The following is a 14,954-nucleotide window of genomic DNA, read 5'->3' on the forward strand; positions in this document are numbered from 1 at the left end:
TTTTACAGGGCGCGTAGCCTTGCAACTGGGCAGCCACCAGGAAGGGTTGTCTTTTGTCGTGGCTCCTGTGGGGGGACCCTTGGTGGTGTTGGGGGTGCCCTGGTTGGTGCAGCAAAACCCCCAAATAAACTGGGTTTACCGAACTATCACATTTAGGGATGGGTTCTATCAAGCGGCCGAGGGGAAGGGTGCCCCAGAGGAGATGGTGGGGGTTGCGGCAGCTGCGACTCCGCCTTACCCGGCCCCTCCTCTGGAAGGCTTGCCGGCCGAGTACAGGATGTTTGCTGATGTATTCGGTGAAAAGGAAGCCGACCAGTTGCCCCCCCATCGAAAGACGGACTGTGCCATAGAACTGCTGCCCAACACCCAATTGCCCAAGCCAAAGATTTATTCCATGACACAAAAGGAACTGACTCTGTTGAGAGACTTTGTGGACAAAAATCTGGCGCGCGGATTCATTGAGCCGGCGAATTCACCGGTGGGGGCGCCGGTTCTCTTTCGCCCAAAAAAGGATGGGACATTGAGACTTTGTACCGATTTCCGCGGATTAAATGCCGTCTCAATTTCCAACAAATATCCCTTGCCATTGATCAAGGACATGTTGTCACATCTGGCCAAGGGAAAGATCTTCTCTAAGCTTGATTTAAGAGAAGCCTACTATCGTGTACGAATCAAGGAGGGGGATGAGTGGAAAACGGCATTCAATTGCCCGTTGGGAGCTTTCCAGTATAAGGTGTTACCGTTTGGTTTGGCTGGGGCCCCTGGGGTATTTATGCAATTAATCAATGAGGTACTGCATGAACATCTGTTTAAAGGGGTACTCGTGTATTTGGATGATGTATTGATTTATACTGAAACCATGGAAGAGCATGTGGCTCTGGTAAGGAAAGTATTGTGTAAACTCAGATCAGCTGAATTGTATGCCAAACTGTCTAAATGTGCCTTTCATCAGACCCAAATTGACTACTTGGGGTATAGAATTTCAGACAAAGGCATAGAAATGGACCCTGCCAAGGTGCAGGCTATCATGGACTGGGAGAGTCCCCGCACCCGCAGGCAACTTCAAAGTTTCCTGGGGTTCAGCAACTACTACAGATTATTCATAAGGGGATTCGCTGAGATTGCCTTGCCACTAACTGAACTGCTTCGAACAAAAGGGGTGGGAGATACTCGGAGAGTCAAGAATCCCGGGGCCCTGTTGCGCTGGACGCCGGCTTGTCAAACGGCGTTTGAGCGGCTGAAAGCAGCTTTTGTCAAGGAGCCCATTTTACAGCATCCTGATCCCTCAAAGCCTTTTGTAGTACAGGCAGATGCCTCCGATTATTCCATTGGGGCATTGTTGATGCAACAAGATGGGACAGGATGCCTCAAGCCCTGTGCCTACTTGTCCCGCAAATTCTCCGAGACTGAAAGACGTTGGCATGTCTGGGAGAAGGAGGCATTTGCAGTAAAAGCCGCATTAGAAGCTTGGCGGCATCTGTTAGAGGGGGCAAATCATCCCTTTGAAGTATGGACTGATCATAAAAACTTGGAGGCTCTTAGTACCCCTCGAAAACTGAGCCCCAAACAAGTCCGTTGGGCTCAATTTTTTAATCGATTCAATTTTCAATTGAAATTTATTCCGGGGAAAAAGAACTTCTTGGCTGATGCCTTGTCAAGGCAACCTCAGGACTCCGGGGCAGCGCCAGAAGTGGTTAGCACCCTATGGACGGCGCCCCAATTGGGCATGCAGGCTGTGATGCGAAGCCAAACGCGCGCACAACAGCCGCCCACCACGGACGCTGCCCAGCCAAGCACTTTGTCAATTCCTTCCCAGTTGCAACAAAAGTTTCTAAAAGAACTGAAAACGGATACTTGGTTGCTTGCGAATAAAGACAGTGTTACTTTTGACAGAGGCTTCGCTTGGAAATCTAACCGCCTCTATGTTCCTGAAAGCCTCAGAAAAGATGTGTTACTACGTTCACACGATGACAAACTCGCAGGTCACTTCGGGTTTGTAAAAACCTTGCACCTGGTTCGGAGGCAGTTCTGGTGGCCCACATTACGTAAAGATGTCAAAGACTACATTGCCTCCTGCACTGTTTGTGCAATGTCTAAACGCAAGGTGGGCAAGCCCCAGGGCCTTCTGCAGCCGGTGGCAGCCCCTTCTTCCCCTTGGGAAGAAATCTCCATGGACTTTATTGTAGAGCTACCACCCAGCCAACGCAAAACGGTCATTTGGGTGGTCAAGGACTATTTCTCCAAACAAGCTCACTTCATCCCTTGCGTGTCCATTCCGTCGGCACGTCAATTGGCCCGCCTATTTCTTGTACACGTGTACAGGCTACACGGATGTCCCTCCCGCTTGATTTCGGACAGAGGTACACAATTTACCTCACAATTTTGGCGGGCGTTCCTCAAACTGTTAGGCACGAAACAAGCCCTGTCCACGGCTTGGCATCCTCAGACGGACGGGGCCACTGAGGCTGTAAATTCTACTCTGGAGCAGTACCTCCGAGCTTTTGTGAATTATCAGCAGGACAATTGGGTAGACCTCCTACCGTTTGCTGAAGTGGCTTACAACAATGCAGTGCATCAAAGCACTGGCCAAATCCCATTTCGGGTAGCCCAGGGTAAAGACTTTGTACCTATCCCTGATCTACCGCAACCTCCTGCAGGATCAGCCACTCCAGATGATTGGACAACACAACTGGCAGACTCCTGGCCAATGATTCAACAGGCATTAGCTGATGCACAATCGGATTATAAACTGTATGCTGATCGCAAGCGGGCCCCCCAGCCTGCATTCCAAGTCGGGGACTCGGTTTATCTTTCCACCAAGTTTCTCAAGTCCTCACAACCTTCAAAGAAACTTGCGCCTAAATTTGTAGGTCCTTTCCCGATTATCGCTCGGATTAACCCTGTGACTTTTAAACTTGACTTGCCTCATAACCTCAAACGCTTACACCCTGTTTTTCATTGCAGTTTGCTCAAACCGACTATTCCTTCTGACCGCTGGCATCGCCAACCTCCACCTCCAACCCCCATCATGATTGACGGTCAGCAACACTTTGAAGTTAAAGAAATTTTGGACTCTAGAGGCCTTCGTAATACTTTACAATATTTAGTTCGTTGGAAACATTTCCCTCATCCAGAGTGGGTCGCTGCACCAGATGTGGCTTCCCCTCTCCTGGTGGCCCGTTTCCACTCTGCTTATCCCACTAAGGCGGGTCCCTAGGTGTATTTTTAGGGAGGCGGTATGTCATGTTCGCCGTTTCAATGTCTTTGATGCATCGTAACGTTTCGCATGTCATTAATTGGATGCGTGTTTCATCTCTCTGGGGAGGATGGGAACAGTTATCTTTTGGCTTTGCTTTGGAATGTATTTGTATTATCTACTGCGCTCAAGGTTACTTTCCCAGGCTAGCAACTCTGACGATTGCTAGCACCTGTGCCGGGCGGGGCTGTTACGAGGGAGGCGGGATACGTTTGCACCAAGGGTTTAAGTTTGTATTTGGCGCGCTTTTGCTCATTCTCAGCTTTCTCTGTATTTGCCTTTAGTTCTCTAATAAATCAGATTTCATTTAGCAGCCTCTTGTGAGTCTGAGTATTTGGGCTAGGGCAATCATTACACTCGCTTAGCCAAACTTTTGCTGCCCAATGCACCAATAATTTTGCTTCCTGCAAAAACTTACAAAGGGAGAGAATGAAAGAATTCAGTTCTGGGGGACAGCCAGGAGAGACGGAAGACAGGTGTTTCCTTAAAGAACAATCCCCTCTCCCATTTCCAGCTGTATATATATGCAAGCCGATAACTACTTCCTCTGCTTTCATCCATCCAAGACTGCAGTTGGTCAAGGGAACAAGAGGGAGATCTTTGCTCCCCAACTCACTTCAGACTTCACTGCTCCAATAGCCTGAAACAGGTAATGAAGGTTGTATGATCTTTGGAGCCACTACCCACTTAGCGGAGTCCCTCTGCAATTTTCAACCACATTGAGTGACTCTGCTTGAGCTCAGACACTAAGCAGGGTTAGGCTTGGTGGGTTTGAGGGTGGGAGGCCACCATCAAATCCTAGGGGTACAGGCAAGGCTGGGAAGCCAATAAGGCATCCTGGAAGAAGTCAAAGGAAGCCACATTCATGTTGTGGCCAAGAAAACTGTCCATGAAGATCTCAGGAACTGAGCCTAATTCAAAGCTGACTTTGCCTGTCGGCATCTTGTGTGTTGCCTTCTGGTTATGTTGGACGTGAACACTGCTAATCCCTCAGAGCAAAGTTGTTCCTGAATTCCCTTTGGATAATTTCCTGTGACTTAACAAAAAGATGGTAGTCAGCAATACACTTGATACATCCTTTTGGAACCCTCTGCTGTAGTGCACAGTATGAAACTTATTTAATTCTCATCATTAAGAAAGCCTAAATTTTTAATATGACCCAGCCACAAATACTCGAGATGTCCCAATTTGCAGATTATCCAGTTGCTTCCATCCAGCCAAAACCCCGTCCGTGGATGAAGAAGATAATGTTGGTGTTCCTATGTGTGTAGGTGTGTAAGTGCCTGTGCCTGTGAGAGAGCAGGAGCTAAGACTGACGACAACTTCACAGGAGAGGAGCTAGAAATGCGATGAGGGTAAGAAAATCATTCGGAACAGTTAGAAGACAGGCACAGATAGCCTTATGTATTTTCATATACTCCTTAATAGGGACTCCTTAATAACAGCAAAAAATCCCCAGGGGAAAATGAGAAACAAAATGCTAACCAGGGCTTGCAAAAACAAGGTTTGCTTAGTGAGCAACTGGGTAGAATACAAGATTTCCTTCCCTCTCTGTGAGCCAAAGGTGAGAGATTAGTAGTCTTCACTCAATAGGCAAATTGGTTAACACCCATGGTTAACCTAACCTTGGTTATCGAATCAACTATTTGCCTCGGTTTCTACAACACACACTGAAGCGGAGGGAGGGAGGGAAGGTCCTGGAACCTTTCCAAAGGTACAAACACTATTGTGATGTGATCTTCCAATGGCGAAGGTCTTCATTTGCATCCAAGGAGTCCTGTGGAAACTTGGACCAGTTTGAACAGGACTCCTGGAAGGGAACAGAAGACCGGATGGCTGACGGTGGTGGTTGCTCCTATCTCCAGCTCCTGGCAGTGAGAACACGTTGCATAAGGATATAGCGAGTGTTCACTTTAGCTGTGAAAGTTCTGGCAGGAAGCAGGTGCATTGCTGGCAGGAGAAGGCCAGGTGACTCTGAGATTAGGCTCTCTTGGAGGAACAGGTCTGGGCAATAACAGGCCTCCCTTTCTAGTGCCTACGTCCTGTCTCCACATTGGCTTCGAGAAATGGCTTTTACTAAGCAACTGCTGTTCATGGAATTTCACAGCAGATCCAGGTGTCTTCTGTTCTAACTCTCCTGAATTCTCCCACTGTTTTTTCCATGTCTTTTTTTTTCATTTTTTTAGATTAGTGCCTATAATGCAAATACACAGGACATTAGAGGTAAATTGAGGAAACAGGAACATAATGCCTTATGAGAGGCTATATCCATATTATCTTAAAGACAGCAACAGAAATTCACTGCTGGAGTATCTTCGAAAGCCTCTGATCTGGAGTTACTGTTCTATTTCAAATATCAAATATTTTAAGGCCAGATTTAGTTTCACTAATGCACTTACTGCTCCTCTGTATTTGTAAAGCTACCATACCCGGCCTGGGCACCCTACAGGTGTGGTCTTCAACTCCCAGAATTCTCTGCAAGGGCAACGCTTCCTAGGGAATTCAGGGAGTTGGTCAGGTGGCATCTTTCCCAACCACGGTTCTTTTTATCTTTTAAGATTCACGCTATTCTTAATTTCATGCATATCTTACAACAGCACTAGGAATTTTCCATCAAGTGTTTTTAATAATGCTGAGTAAATTATTTCAACTACAGCATGTCCTCAATGCAGCATTTTATTCTCTGAGACCTTCATTTAGTTTCTATTTAAAAGCAAACTTACCTAATTCTATACTTTTGAACCAACACATGAATCAAAATGTGGCTGTCATTTGAAATGTGCACTTTTCTACATTTTGTGATGCAGTTTATTACTTATATGTATGAAAAGTCAGTGCAAAATTGCAATTTTTTAAAAAAAGAATGGACAAAATACATTACTTTGGAGGAATAGTCTGTAACTCTTGTGTATGTTGTGCAAAACTGCAACATTTTGGAAAACTGTAAACTAAAATATATGCAACTTTTGATACGATATGTTTAAAAGAAAGTCTCAGGCTCAATCACAAGTAGACCTTGACATACGACCACAATGGGGTCCAGATTTTCCATTGTAAGTCATTGTGGTCATAAGTCGAGTCACCACACAACCAGACCCAATTTTATGACCATTTTTACAGTGGTCGTTAGATTCCCCAAAAGGCGTTTTTTGCCAGAAAACGGCAAAAAGCGTTGCAAAATGCAATCACATGACCATGGGAGCTCACACTGGTTGTAAATGCGAGCCGGCTGCCAAACACCCAAAATGCAATCACGTGACCACAGAGTGGGTATGTGTGTGACATTCTGTGACACTCGGAAGTGCTTTACAGCCTATAAAGCACCCATTCCGTGGCCGTCGTAACTTTGGACCATCATTAAACAGATGGTCATAAGTCAAGGACTACCTGTAATCATATTTGACAGCTTTGCAGAAGTGAGATACTAAGAGAAACCAAAATTCACCTCCTCCTCCTTCTGATGCCACTCTACCTTGCATCATTCTGCTGAGCTTCCTGTTGCTTCCGCTACTGGCACATGCAGCAGACATAAAAAACAGACAGACTTTCGATTGCAGCATTGTGTCTGCCATCTTGACTTTTCTGACCATACCCTGCAGACACCCTGAGGGCTGGGCCTTTTGCTGCCACACTAGAAATGCCTTTCGGGACTGTGAGGAGCCCCCTATGCCTACAGGTTGTGGTTACTGGGCAGGGTCTTTGACATCGATGGTGAATGCACTCCATGGGCACTGAGGTCTGGCCATGAGTGCACCGGACCCCTAGCGGAAGGTCAGCTGGATCTTCCACATCTTTCATTGGCAGCCAAAGACTGAATCCCAGAAACCTCCTAGTGGGGCTGGGGAAGGGCCCTAAGAAAGATATTGACCAGCTGTGGATTCTCAATTTTCCACCACCATGGGCCAACGTGGCTGTATGCCATTGCTCTTTGCAAGGCGCAAAAGAAAGGGGAGGACCCCCAGAATCCCCTTCGGACTGTTCCAAAGGCAGTGGCCAAGAAATTGTTCAGCTGTGATCAGTTTTAATATCGTCATATGCCCATTACCAGCTCCTGCCAATTATTGATCGCATTATCAAGAGACCGGTGTGTCCGTTCCCATGGACTTATTAGCTCTGAATCACCTCTATGTTGCTTGCTGCAACCAAAAACATAGTGGAACTTTGTAGGCTCTGGATACAACTCTTTGTTAACTTTCACCACACAGACACACCCTATAAAAGTAGTAGCATCAGTACCTTCCCTTCCGCTAAGTTGCCAACTCAGAACATTCAGACATGGCTGCCTTGTGGTTTTTATCCTGCCTGGCATTTTCCAGTGCCGTGACTGCTTCTACTTGGCCGCCCTGTAAGTATCCAGCCATTCATGGATTTTTTGCACTCTCTGGGGCAAGGAATGGCAGCCCTTCCCTTGGCTGAACTATCCAAGGTTCTGTTGGCCAACTAGCTGGTAAGAACATAGGAGTGCCATTAATGGCAAGATCAGATGCTGATTTGGGGCAAAAATGGCCTTACCAAGATTTTTTGTTTCCCCAATTAAACCCCTACAAGCATGCAGTAGATTCTGGGTTCTCACAGCACGCACACTTTTGTTTTTAGTCTGTTCAGTCGTGTCTGATTCTTGGAGACTGCTTGGACAAGTCCCTGCAGTTTTCTTGGCAGGTTTTTCAGAAGTGGTTTGCCCTTGCCTCCTTCCTAGGACTGAGAGAAGGTGACTGGCCCAAGGTCATCTGGCTAGCTTCGTGCCCAAGGTGAGACTAGAACTCACAGTCTCCAGGTTTCTAGCCTGGGGCCTTAACCGCTGCACCAAACTGGCTCTCTCAATACACTGGACTAGGCTGAATTGAGGCTGAGTAATTTGTTAACCCACAAATTGTGGGGACCCAGTTATTGTCATGGCAGGTAGCCTGAAACAGGGCATCACATGAAGCCATAATGGGTTGCCTCATTAAGCAGAACAGGGCTTGTGAACACTGCAACAGCATTTTGTGATTCTGGGTTGAGACGAAGAAGGTTGCATGAATTCATGGCAAAGGATCACACCAAGGATGAGCTTGTGGGATGGAGGGCATTGTGGCCCATTACAATGGCACCCAGCCATTTTGTACCACCCAAGACAGGAGCATAAGTAAGGGTAAATCCTGCATGGATATTGGAACCCAGCAGCTGCCCAGAGTTCTGGATGATGGACTACAGGACTTCATCAAACACTGGTAGTCTTTCTTCACGACCGATTGTAGGACAGCTTTCCCTACCATGTGGGAGATTAGCAATCCAGTTTAGGAGAGAAGGGCAGGCTGTGCAACTCTTTTGCACAGGAAAGGATAAACAGAGAGGGCCAGCTTCTTCTGCCCCAGCATCTGCATCCAGGGGTGGTTGCCTTGTTCTGCTGAGTTGTCGCCCCACTTGTATGCAGAACCCTTTCTCCTGCTTTCTTGACAAATCCATGGAGAAGGATTTATTTACTTCTTACATCAGGCTGTCTCAGGTACACCTGGTGCATCTTATTCAATGCTACACATAAGCATTACTTCAAAACTCTTCACCCAATTTATGGGCAGAGAAGTTGGCTAGATGATCCCTCCCTGTGGCTCCAGGGGAAGGAGAAATGCTCCAAGGGATGTTCCTTGTAGGGATGACAGGAGCACCACTATTGCAAAGGGATGGGCAGCTCATGCCTTCGCTCTGGATTTACTGGCAGGGTGGGAAGCCAGGATGAGAGGACTGTACCACCATGATAGATGGAACATCCAACCATACTCCTTGGTCAGGGCAAAGAACACCACCCACCATCTATGAACATTTTCCTGAGATTTTTATACCCTTTGAAAGGAATTGCCTTCAAACTTTCCTTCTCTAAATGAGAATCTGTAAGGGGAAAAGGCTGGAGAATTTCACTGCCCAGCACCTCCCTTATTATTCTGGAGAATGTGTGGCTTTCCCTTGAGTGCGCTCCAACGTTTGGGATGATGGGCAGAAAGAAGATCACTGTCTCAGAAGAAAAACAGAAGGGACAAACAGCTCTGCATCAACAATCCCCACTCAACACACATGCGCACACACACACACACACTTCACCAGCCATGCAGGACTTTTCAGTCTAACACAGTGTTTCTCAACCTTGGCAACTTTAAGATGTGTGGACTTCAACTCCCAGAATTCTCCCATCTTAAAGTTGCCAAGGTTGAGAAACACTGGTCTAACAATTAGTAATGGAAGAGAAATGTTATCTGGAGGACCCCCTTCTTGGCTGCTTCTGTTTGCATCATTCCCATGGCGCCACTGATGGCCACTAACCTCAAAGCAAACTCTGGAATTTGGAAGAGTTGCCATTCTTTCTTGCTTCCAGCCTGTGGGGTTCCTGCCATCAAGCCCGTGGTCACCGGTTACTCTCGTATCATCAACGGAGAGGACGCAGTGCCCGGATCATGGCCCTGGCAGGCGTCCATACGGGTAAGTGGCTGAGAAAGTGATGGGAGCCTGGGCTGCTTGGCCCCTTTGGTTTACTTCATTTATTCATTTATGTCCCGCCTTTATCGTTTTTATAAACAGCCCAAGGCAGCCAACACACCTAATGCTCCTTCCTCCTCCTATTTTCCCCACAACAATTGCTTTCCCTGCCAGAACATTTCAGCTGGTTGTCTGACTTCTTCAAGTTTGCAGGGCTTGAATACAGAGGTGGCAATGCCGCTGATCACGCCTGTGCCACACAGCACCTCTAACGAAGGCTACGTCCAAAACCTTGTCCCGAAGGATTCAATAGGATAAAGTTTCCAGCCGAGAACGACTCTTTTTTGTGTGTGCAAATTAGTTACTACACCCCAACGTACTGTACTCTTATCCAAGCATTTCCACCACAAAGCTTTTATTGTGTAATTGGCACACCTTCTTCACAGACTTTCATGAGGAATCCAGATGGCATTGTCTTCCATTTCCTTCTTCCATATGTTCCCCCCACTTTCCCTTCCGATTTTATTTTAACCACAGATTGAAGCGCACTGGGGCCGGGCCTTGCGCTTGCCTTTCTGTAGCCTATTCCACATTTCCTCCCTCTGTTCCCACCCACCCCGAAAATACCCACGCAAGGATATCTGCGAGGCGTGGTCAACAACGTCAAAATGCCAGCTGTGATGATGCTTGGTTTTCATGGGCATCACATGCGCAGTTCTTATCTATGGAAAGAAAAGGCCTGGAAATTATTATTTTTTTCTTTTTTAAAAAGGCTGCTTTATGTTCTGTGTCTGTGTGTGTGTGTGTGAGTGAGTGAAGCGTTTCTACCGACTGAAGTTTAAACCAAAGGGCCCATCTGCCACCATTGCATTTTTTCCTTTTATTTCACTTAGATTGGTGCACTTGTTAGACAAGTGCTTCCATTTCATCCAGAGGCTGCAGTGCTTGAATCAGTGGCCTAATTTGCCTTCCGCGCAGTCCTGATTCTCCTGCTTTCAGAGGATCAGCTCACACAGCTGTCCATGTCTTGCTCAAGGGGATGCCTCACCGGGGCCCTGAAAAGAAATTCCCTTTCTCAGCAAAGCAGAAGCAGGAAGCAGCTTCCTCACAGAGCATTGCTTGAATCCCTGGGCAAGCCAAGCTCCCCTTCAGAGCCCTTCTTGAAACGAGATCTGCTTAGAACCGAGGTATCTGGGCCTATCTGCTAGGCCAAGATGCAAGTTACTTGCACAAGCCGGAAGGACAAGGAACAAGGTCCGTATCTATACATTGTAACCGATAGAGCTGTCTGCAGAGTATGATCAGAAAAGTCAGAAAGGTGGCTACGATGGTGCGATGGAAGCTTGCTTGTTTTTTATGTGATTTGTGGACAGGGCTTTGATTTTGTATCCTTGTGGCTGCCATCTTAACTTTTTTTTAAACCATACGTTGTGGACACCTCTGGAACTGACCAGAAGAGATTATGAAATTGAGTAGACCTGATTCCCTACCTCACTTGGGGGATGGGCTTCAGATCCCTGCATTTGAATCCTGGGGGGTCAGGCTAGGCTACATGTTCCAGAAGGACCTGGACAGGAGACTCAAGCTACTGGGTCCATCGTGGCCTTGTTTAGCTCACAACAGCTCTCCAGGGCCACTCAGAGCGTGTCTCTTGTCAACTGTACCCTGAGGTGGGTTCTGTGGGTCTTTCCTTTTGTCAGTTTTCCTCACAGGAGACACACGGATGGCATGTCTGTGGTGGGTCTCTGATTGACCAGAACTGGGTTGTGACAGCTGCCCATTGTGACGTGACGTGAGTACCCACCTTCTTCCATGCTGTGGGGAGATTGCACCAGGCAGTGGAGCTTGTGGGGGAGATATCTGGAGCAATAACATGTGCAGATGTCTTAACTACATCTGGCTAAAGCAAGGGAGAAAAGAAAGATGTGCTTGGACTAAGATCATGCAGCCTTTTGTAACTTTCATTTGTAAATGCTCTTGAGGCATAGTGGTATGCGGTTAAAAACAGAAGTCACTCTTGGTCTTAAAAAAAAAGAGTGGATAGTAATAATTCCAGCTTTCCCAGTGCCAGGGCAAAGATGAAATCAGTTTTAAAGTGTGTGATGATCCCATCATCCCTAGTCGGGCATCAGCATCTCAGAAGGACATTCAGTTAAGAGAAGGTTCATCCAGCTGAACCCAGCCTGCTCCACACCCTGGATCTGAAGGCTTGTAAAAGACATTCCAGGACTTCAGCTCTTTTGTTTGCAAGCTCTAGAGCACATCACTTTTTATTCCCAGTGTTGGGATGCTGAGGTCACCTACCCACTTCTGCAGGTTGATGCCTGGCATTCACTTTTTGCTTGTCTCCCGCAGGACCAAGAATGTTGTAGTGCTCGGGGAATTTGACTTCAACTCTCCCAAAGAGGACATACAGAAGCTGGCTGTTCAGAAGGTGGGTGAAGTAGCTGGATGTCAAAGTACTTCAGGATTTTAGGGACCCACCAAAAAAGGTACTTATAGTCAGGCTCTTACATGAGGAGAACCCAGCTTTCGACAAGCAGAGATGCAGACTGAGATACTTTTCTTCTGATCTTCCTGAGTGTCCAGTTCAGATTCAGACAAGCCATGCTGGTCTTTATGATGGTTAACGAGATCTCACAGAGGCCCTGTTCTTGCCTTCATACTGTAAATTTTACACCAAATTAAGATATGGACTCTGAAACTGAAATTTTGGATGTGGGACAATTCCATGTATAAAGTTGTAGTCCAAGAATGTTTTCCAATTAGAATTAAATTCCACATCAACTTTACTTTTTAAATACAAAGTTATTCTAGACCTTGGGGCATACTCCCACAATAAAGTTAGCCATTCCTCCAAAAGGGGAAACAGATTATTTTTCCAATAAATGTTTCAGCCAGTGACATATGCAAGGCTAATTCAGGGTATTGTGAAAGGATAAATGGTTTAGAGAAATGTAATACGAATATTTCAGGTTGCAGTGGGATTGCATCTTCCAGAATCTGTTCCATTCTACCGTGAATCATTTTCCAATATTGTTAGGCTGTACAGCTTTGCCACCAGATACTGTAGATAAAAAAAGATCCAACCTATTTATTCTATTTCCAACATTTTCTAGAAAAAGAATTGATCAATTCTCAGTTTCCTCTGGAGCTGGGCTTGGAAGGAAATCATCTGTTTGTGGATCTATAGAGTTTCTCTGAGGCTGAGTTCATACAATGGGCTAATCTCAAACCTGGGTAAAGAGCACAATTGCTGCGTCTACGTAAGACATGGTGCCCGAACAATGGGATTACGTTAAATCATAATGCAGTTTAGAGCCTGATTCAGACAACCTGGGAAGGTAGTGGTTGGTTTCTTCCAAAATACTGAACCAGAATGACTCAGCTCCATTTTTGTCCAGTCCCACAGTTTGCAAACTCAACAAGAGAAGCAGCTGGCAAAGACATGATCATCTTAAGCAAACATCTGCTTTCAAGTCATGTAGAACAATTTGGCAGGTTATCCATTTTCTTCTCTCCTCCCCTTCCAAAATATACTTTTGACAACTGTTCCCAACATAAAATGACAAAAGTTGACAAGTTAATGGGATCACCTCTAATCTCTGTCCCAGGTCAGAATATGCCAAATAGAAAGCATTTCCAAGAAATGACTTTGTTGGAACACTGTTCAAAGTTCTTTTTATTTTTGGTGCTATTTCTGTCCAGCTGCCATATCTTGGCCACAAAATGCCAGATGTGCACTTGATGGCAGCAAAGAGATTCAGAAAGCTTGAGCCCTTTGCCACTATCTAGAGCAGTGTTTCTCAACCTTGGCCACTTCCAGAGGTGTGGACTTCAACTCCCAGAATTCCCCAATCAGCAAGCATGGCTGGCTGGGGAAGTCTTGGAGTTGAAGTCCACAGATCTTAAAGTGGCCAAGGTTGAGAAACACTGGTTCAGACTAATGCCTAAACCACAGGTTGACCTTCACAACTAAGTCTAGTTGCTAAGGTCGAGAAACATGCTCTAGAGAGCTGGAGATCCCCCCTGCCTGCATGGAGCTCAGAAGGAGCACTAAAGCCAGCAGTGGAGGTGTTAACATCCTCCTTTTGCACTTTTCAAAATCAGAGTGTATCAACTGGGTATAATCCACAATCAAGAGAGTATATCAACATTCAGAGTATATCAACTGTGGCTCATGGACTTCATTTGCCCCCAATTGCTGTTCCCCTCTCCTAGATTGCCACCCCGTCCCTAGATAGCATTCCTGAAAGTTCAGCAGTATGACTGGCTTGAGATGGATTCAAGAGCAGGAAGGGGAGTTGTTTAACAGTGGAAAGTTTCTTGCTCCCAACCCCGCCCTCAATGCAAAAACAACCAAAATTTGGTTTTCCAGCGACCTTGCTTGATTCCTCGTGAAATGGGCTGTGAGAATAACCTTGAGGAACAGGAGGAAGAGCCACAGCCAAGACAACAGTCAGATAAGAGGAATCTGAGTCCGGGGCAGAAATGTAATCTGAGAAAGCGTCTCAGACTTGACCCTCCCTAGTTCTCATGAAGATAAGGGGAGGGAGGGGACAGGCACATTCAGACTTGCAAGATTCTGTTACCGTGACCTTATGATGAAAGTAGTATTAGCATTCATAATTTTGATTTCCTGGTCTGGACTACCTCAAAGGGCTGGCAAAGGGTTATGCACAAACCCATTAGCAAAGGTAAGCCAGGAGGGACCTGATGATCTCCTAGACGTCCTCCACATCGTCACCCCCTTCTTGCAGCCTTAATAGCATCTCTCTCCCCCCACCAGGTCTTTGTCCACCCAGACTGGAGCCCTAGGAATATCAACAACGACATCGCCCTCATCAAGCTGGCCACCCCTGCCAAGCTAGTTAAGACAGTGTCCCCTGTGTGCCTGACAGATGCCACAGACTCGTTCAAGGGTGGAGACATTTGTGTCACCACTGGCTGGGGCAACACATGCTACAATGGTGGGTCTGAGAGGAGTCTTGGATATCCGGGGGTCTTCTTATTCCTTGTGTTTTGGATTGAAATTGGTGTGCAGTTTGCAGAAGAAAAAACAAGTTGACCCAATAGGGAAGCGGTGAAAATAGGGTTGACCTGGCCGGCTTTAGCTAAACATGGCCAGTCCTAGGATGGGCTAGTCTTGGAAGAAGGCAATGGCAAGCTACTTCTATAATGCTCCCAAGAAAGGTGCATGAGCAGGTCCATGTAAGTCACCTGGAGCTTTACCTTTATGTACATCTGCAGA

At 46.4% G+C, this 14,954-nt stretch overlaps 1 protein-coding gene across 1 annotated transcript; it reads left to right on the forward strand.

Annotated features, from left to right (window-relative positions):
• The first annotated feature begins 8,314 nt into the window (after positions 1 to 8,314).
• Positions 8,315 to 14,776, forward strand: LOC134504068 (chymotrypsinogen B-like). The gene is made up of 5 exons (XM_063313082.1): positions 8,315 to 8,381; positions 9,603 to 9,706; positions 11,416 to 11,495; positions 12,059 to 12,137; positions 14,493 to 14,776. Exons 1-5 carry the CDS (start codon positions 8,315 to 8,317, stop codon positions 14,769 to 14,771), a joined length of 609 nt encoding a protein of 202 aa, XP_063169152.1. The 3' UTR covers positions 14,772 to 14,776.
• Positions 14,777 to 14,954: the final 178 nt, after the last annotated feature.

This window comes from Candoia aspera, chromosome 11 (genome assembly GCF_035149785.1).
Source record: "Candoia aspera isolate rCanAsp1 chromosome 11, rCanAsp1.hap2, whole genome shotgun sequence".
Classification (NCBI taxonomy): Eukaryota; Metazoa; Chordata; class Lepidosauria; order Squamata; family Boidae; genus Candoia; species Candoia aspera.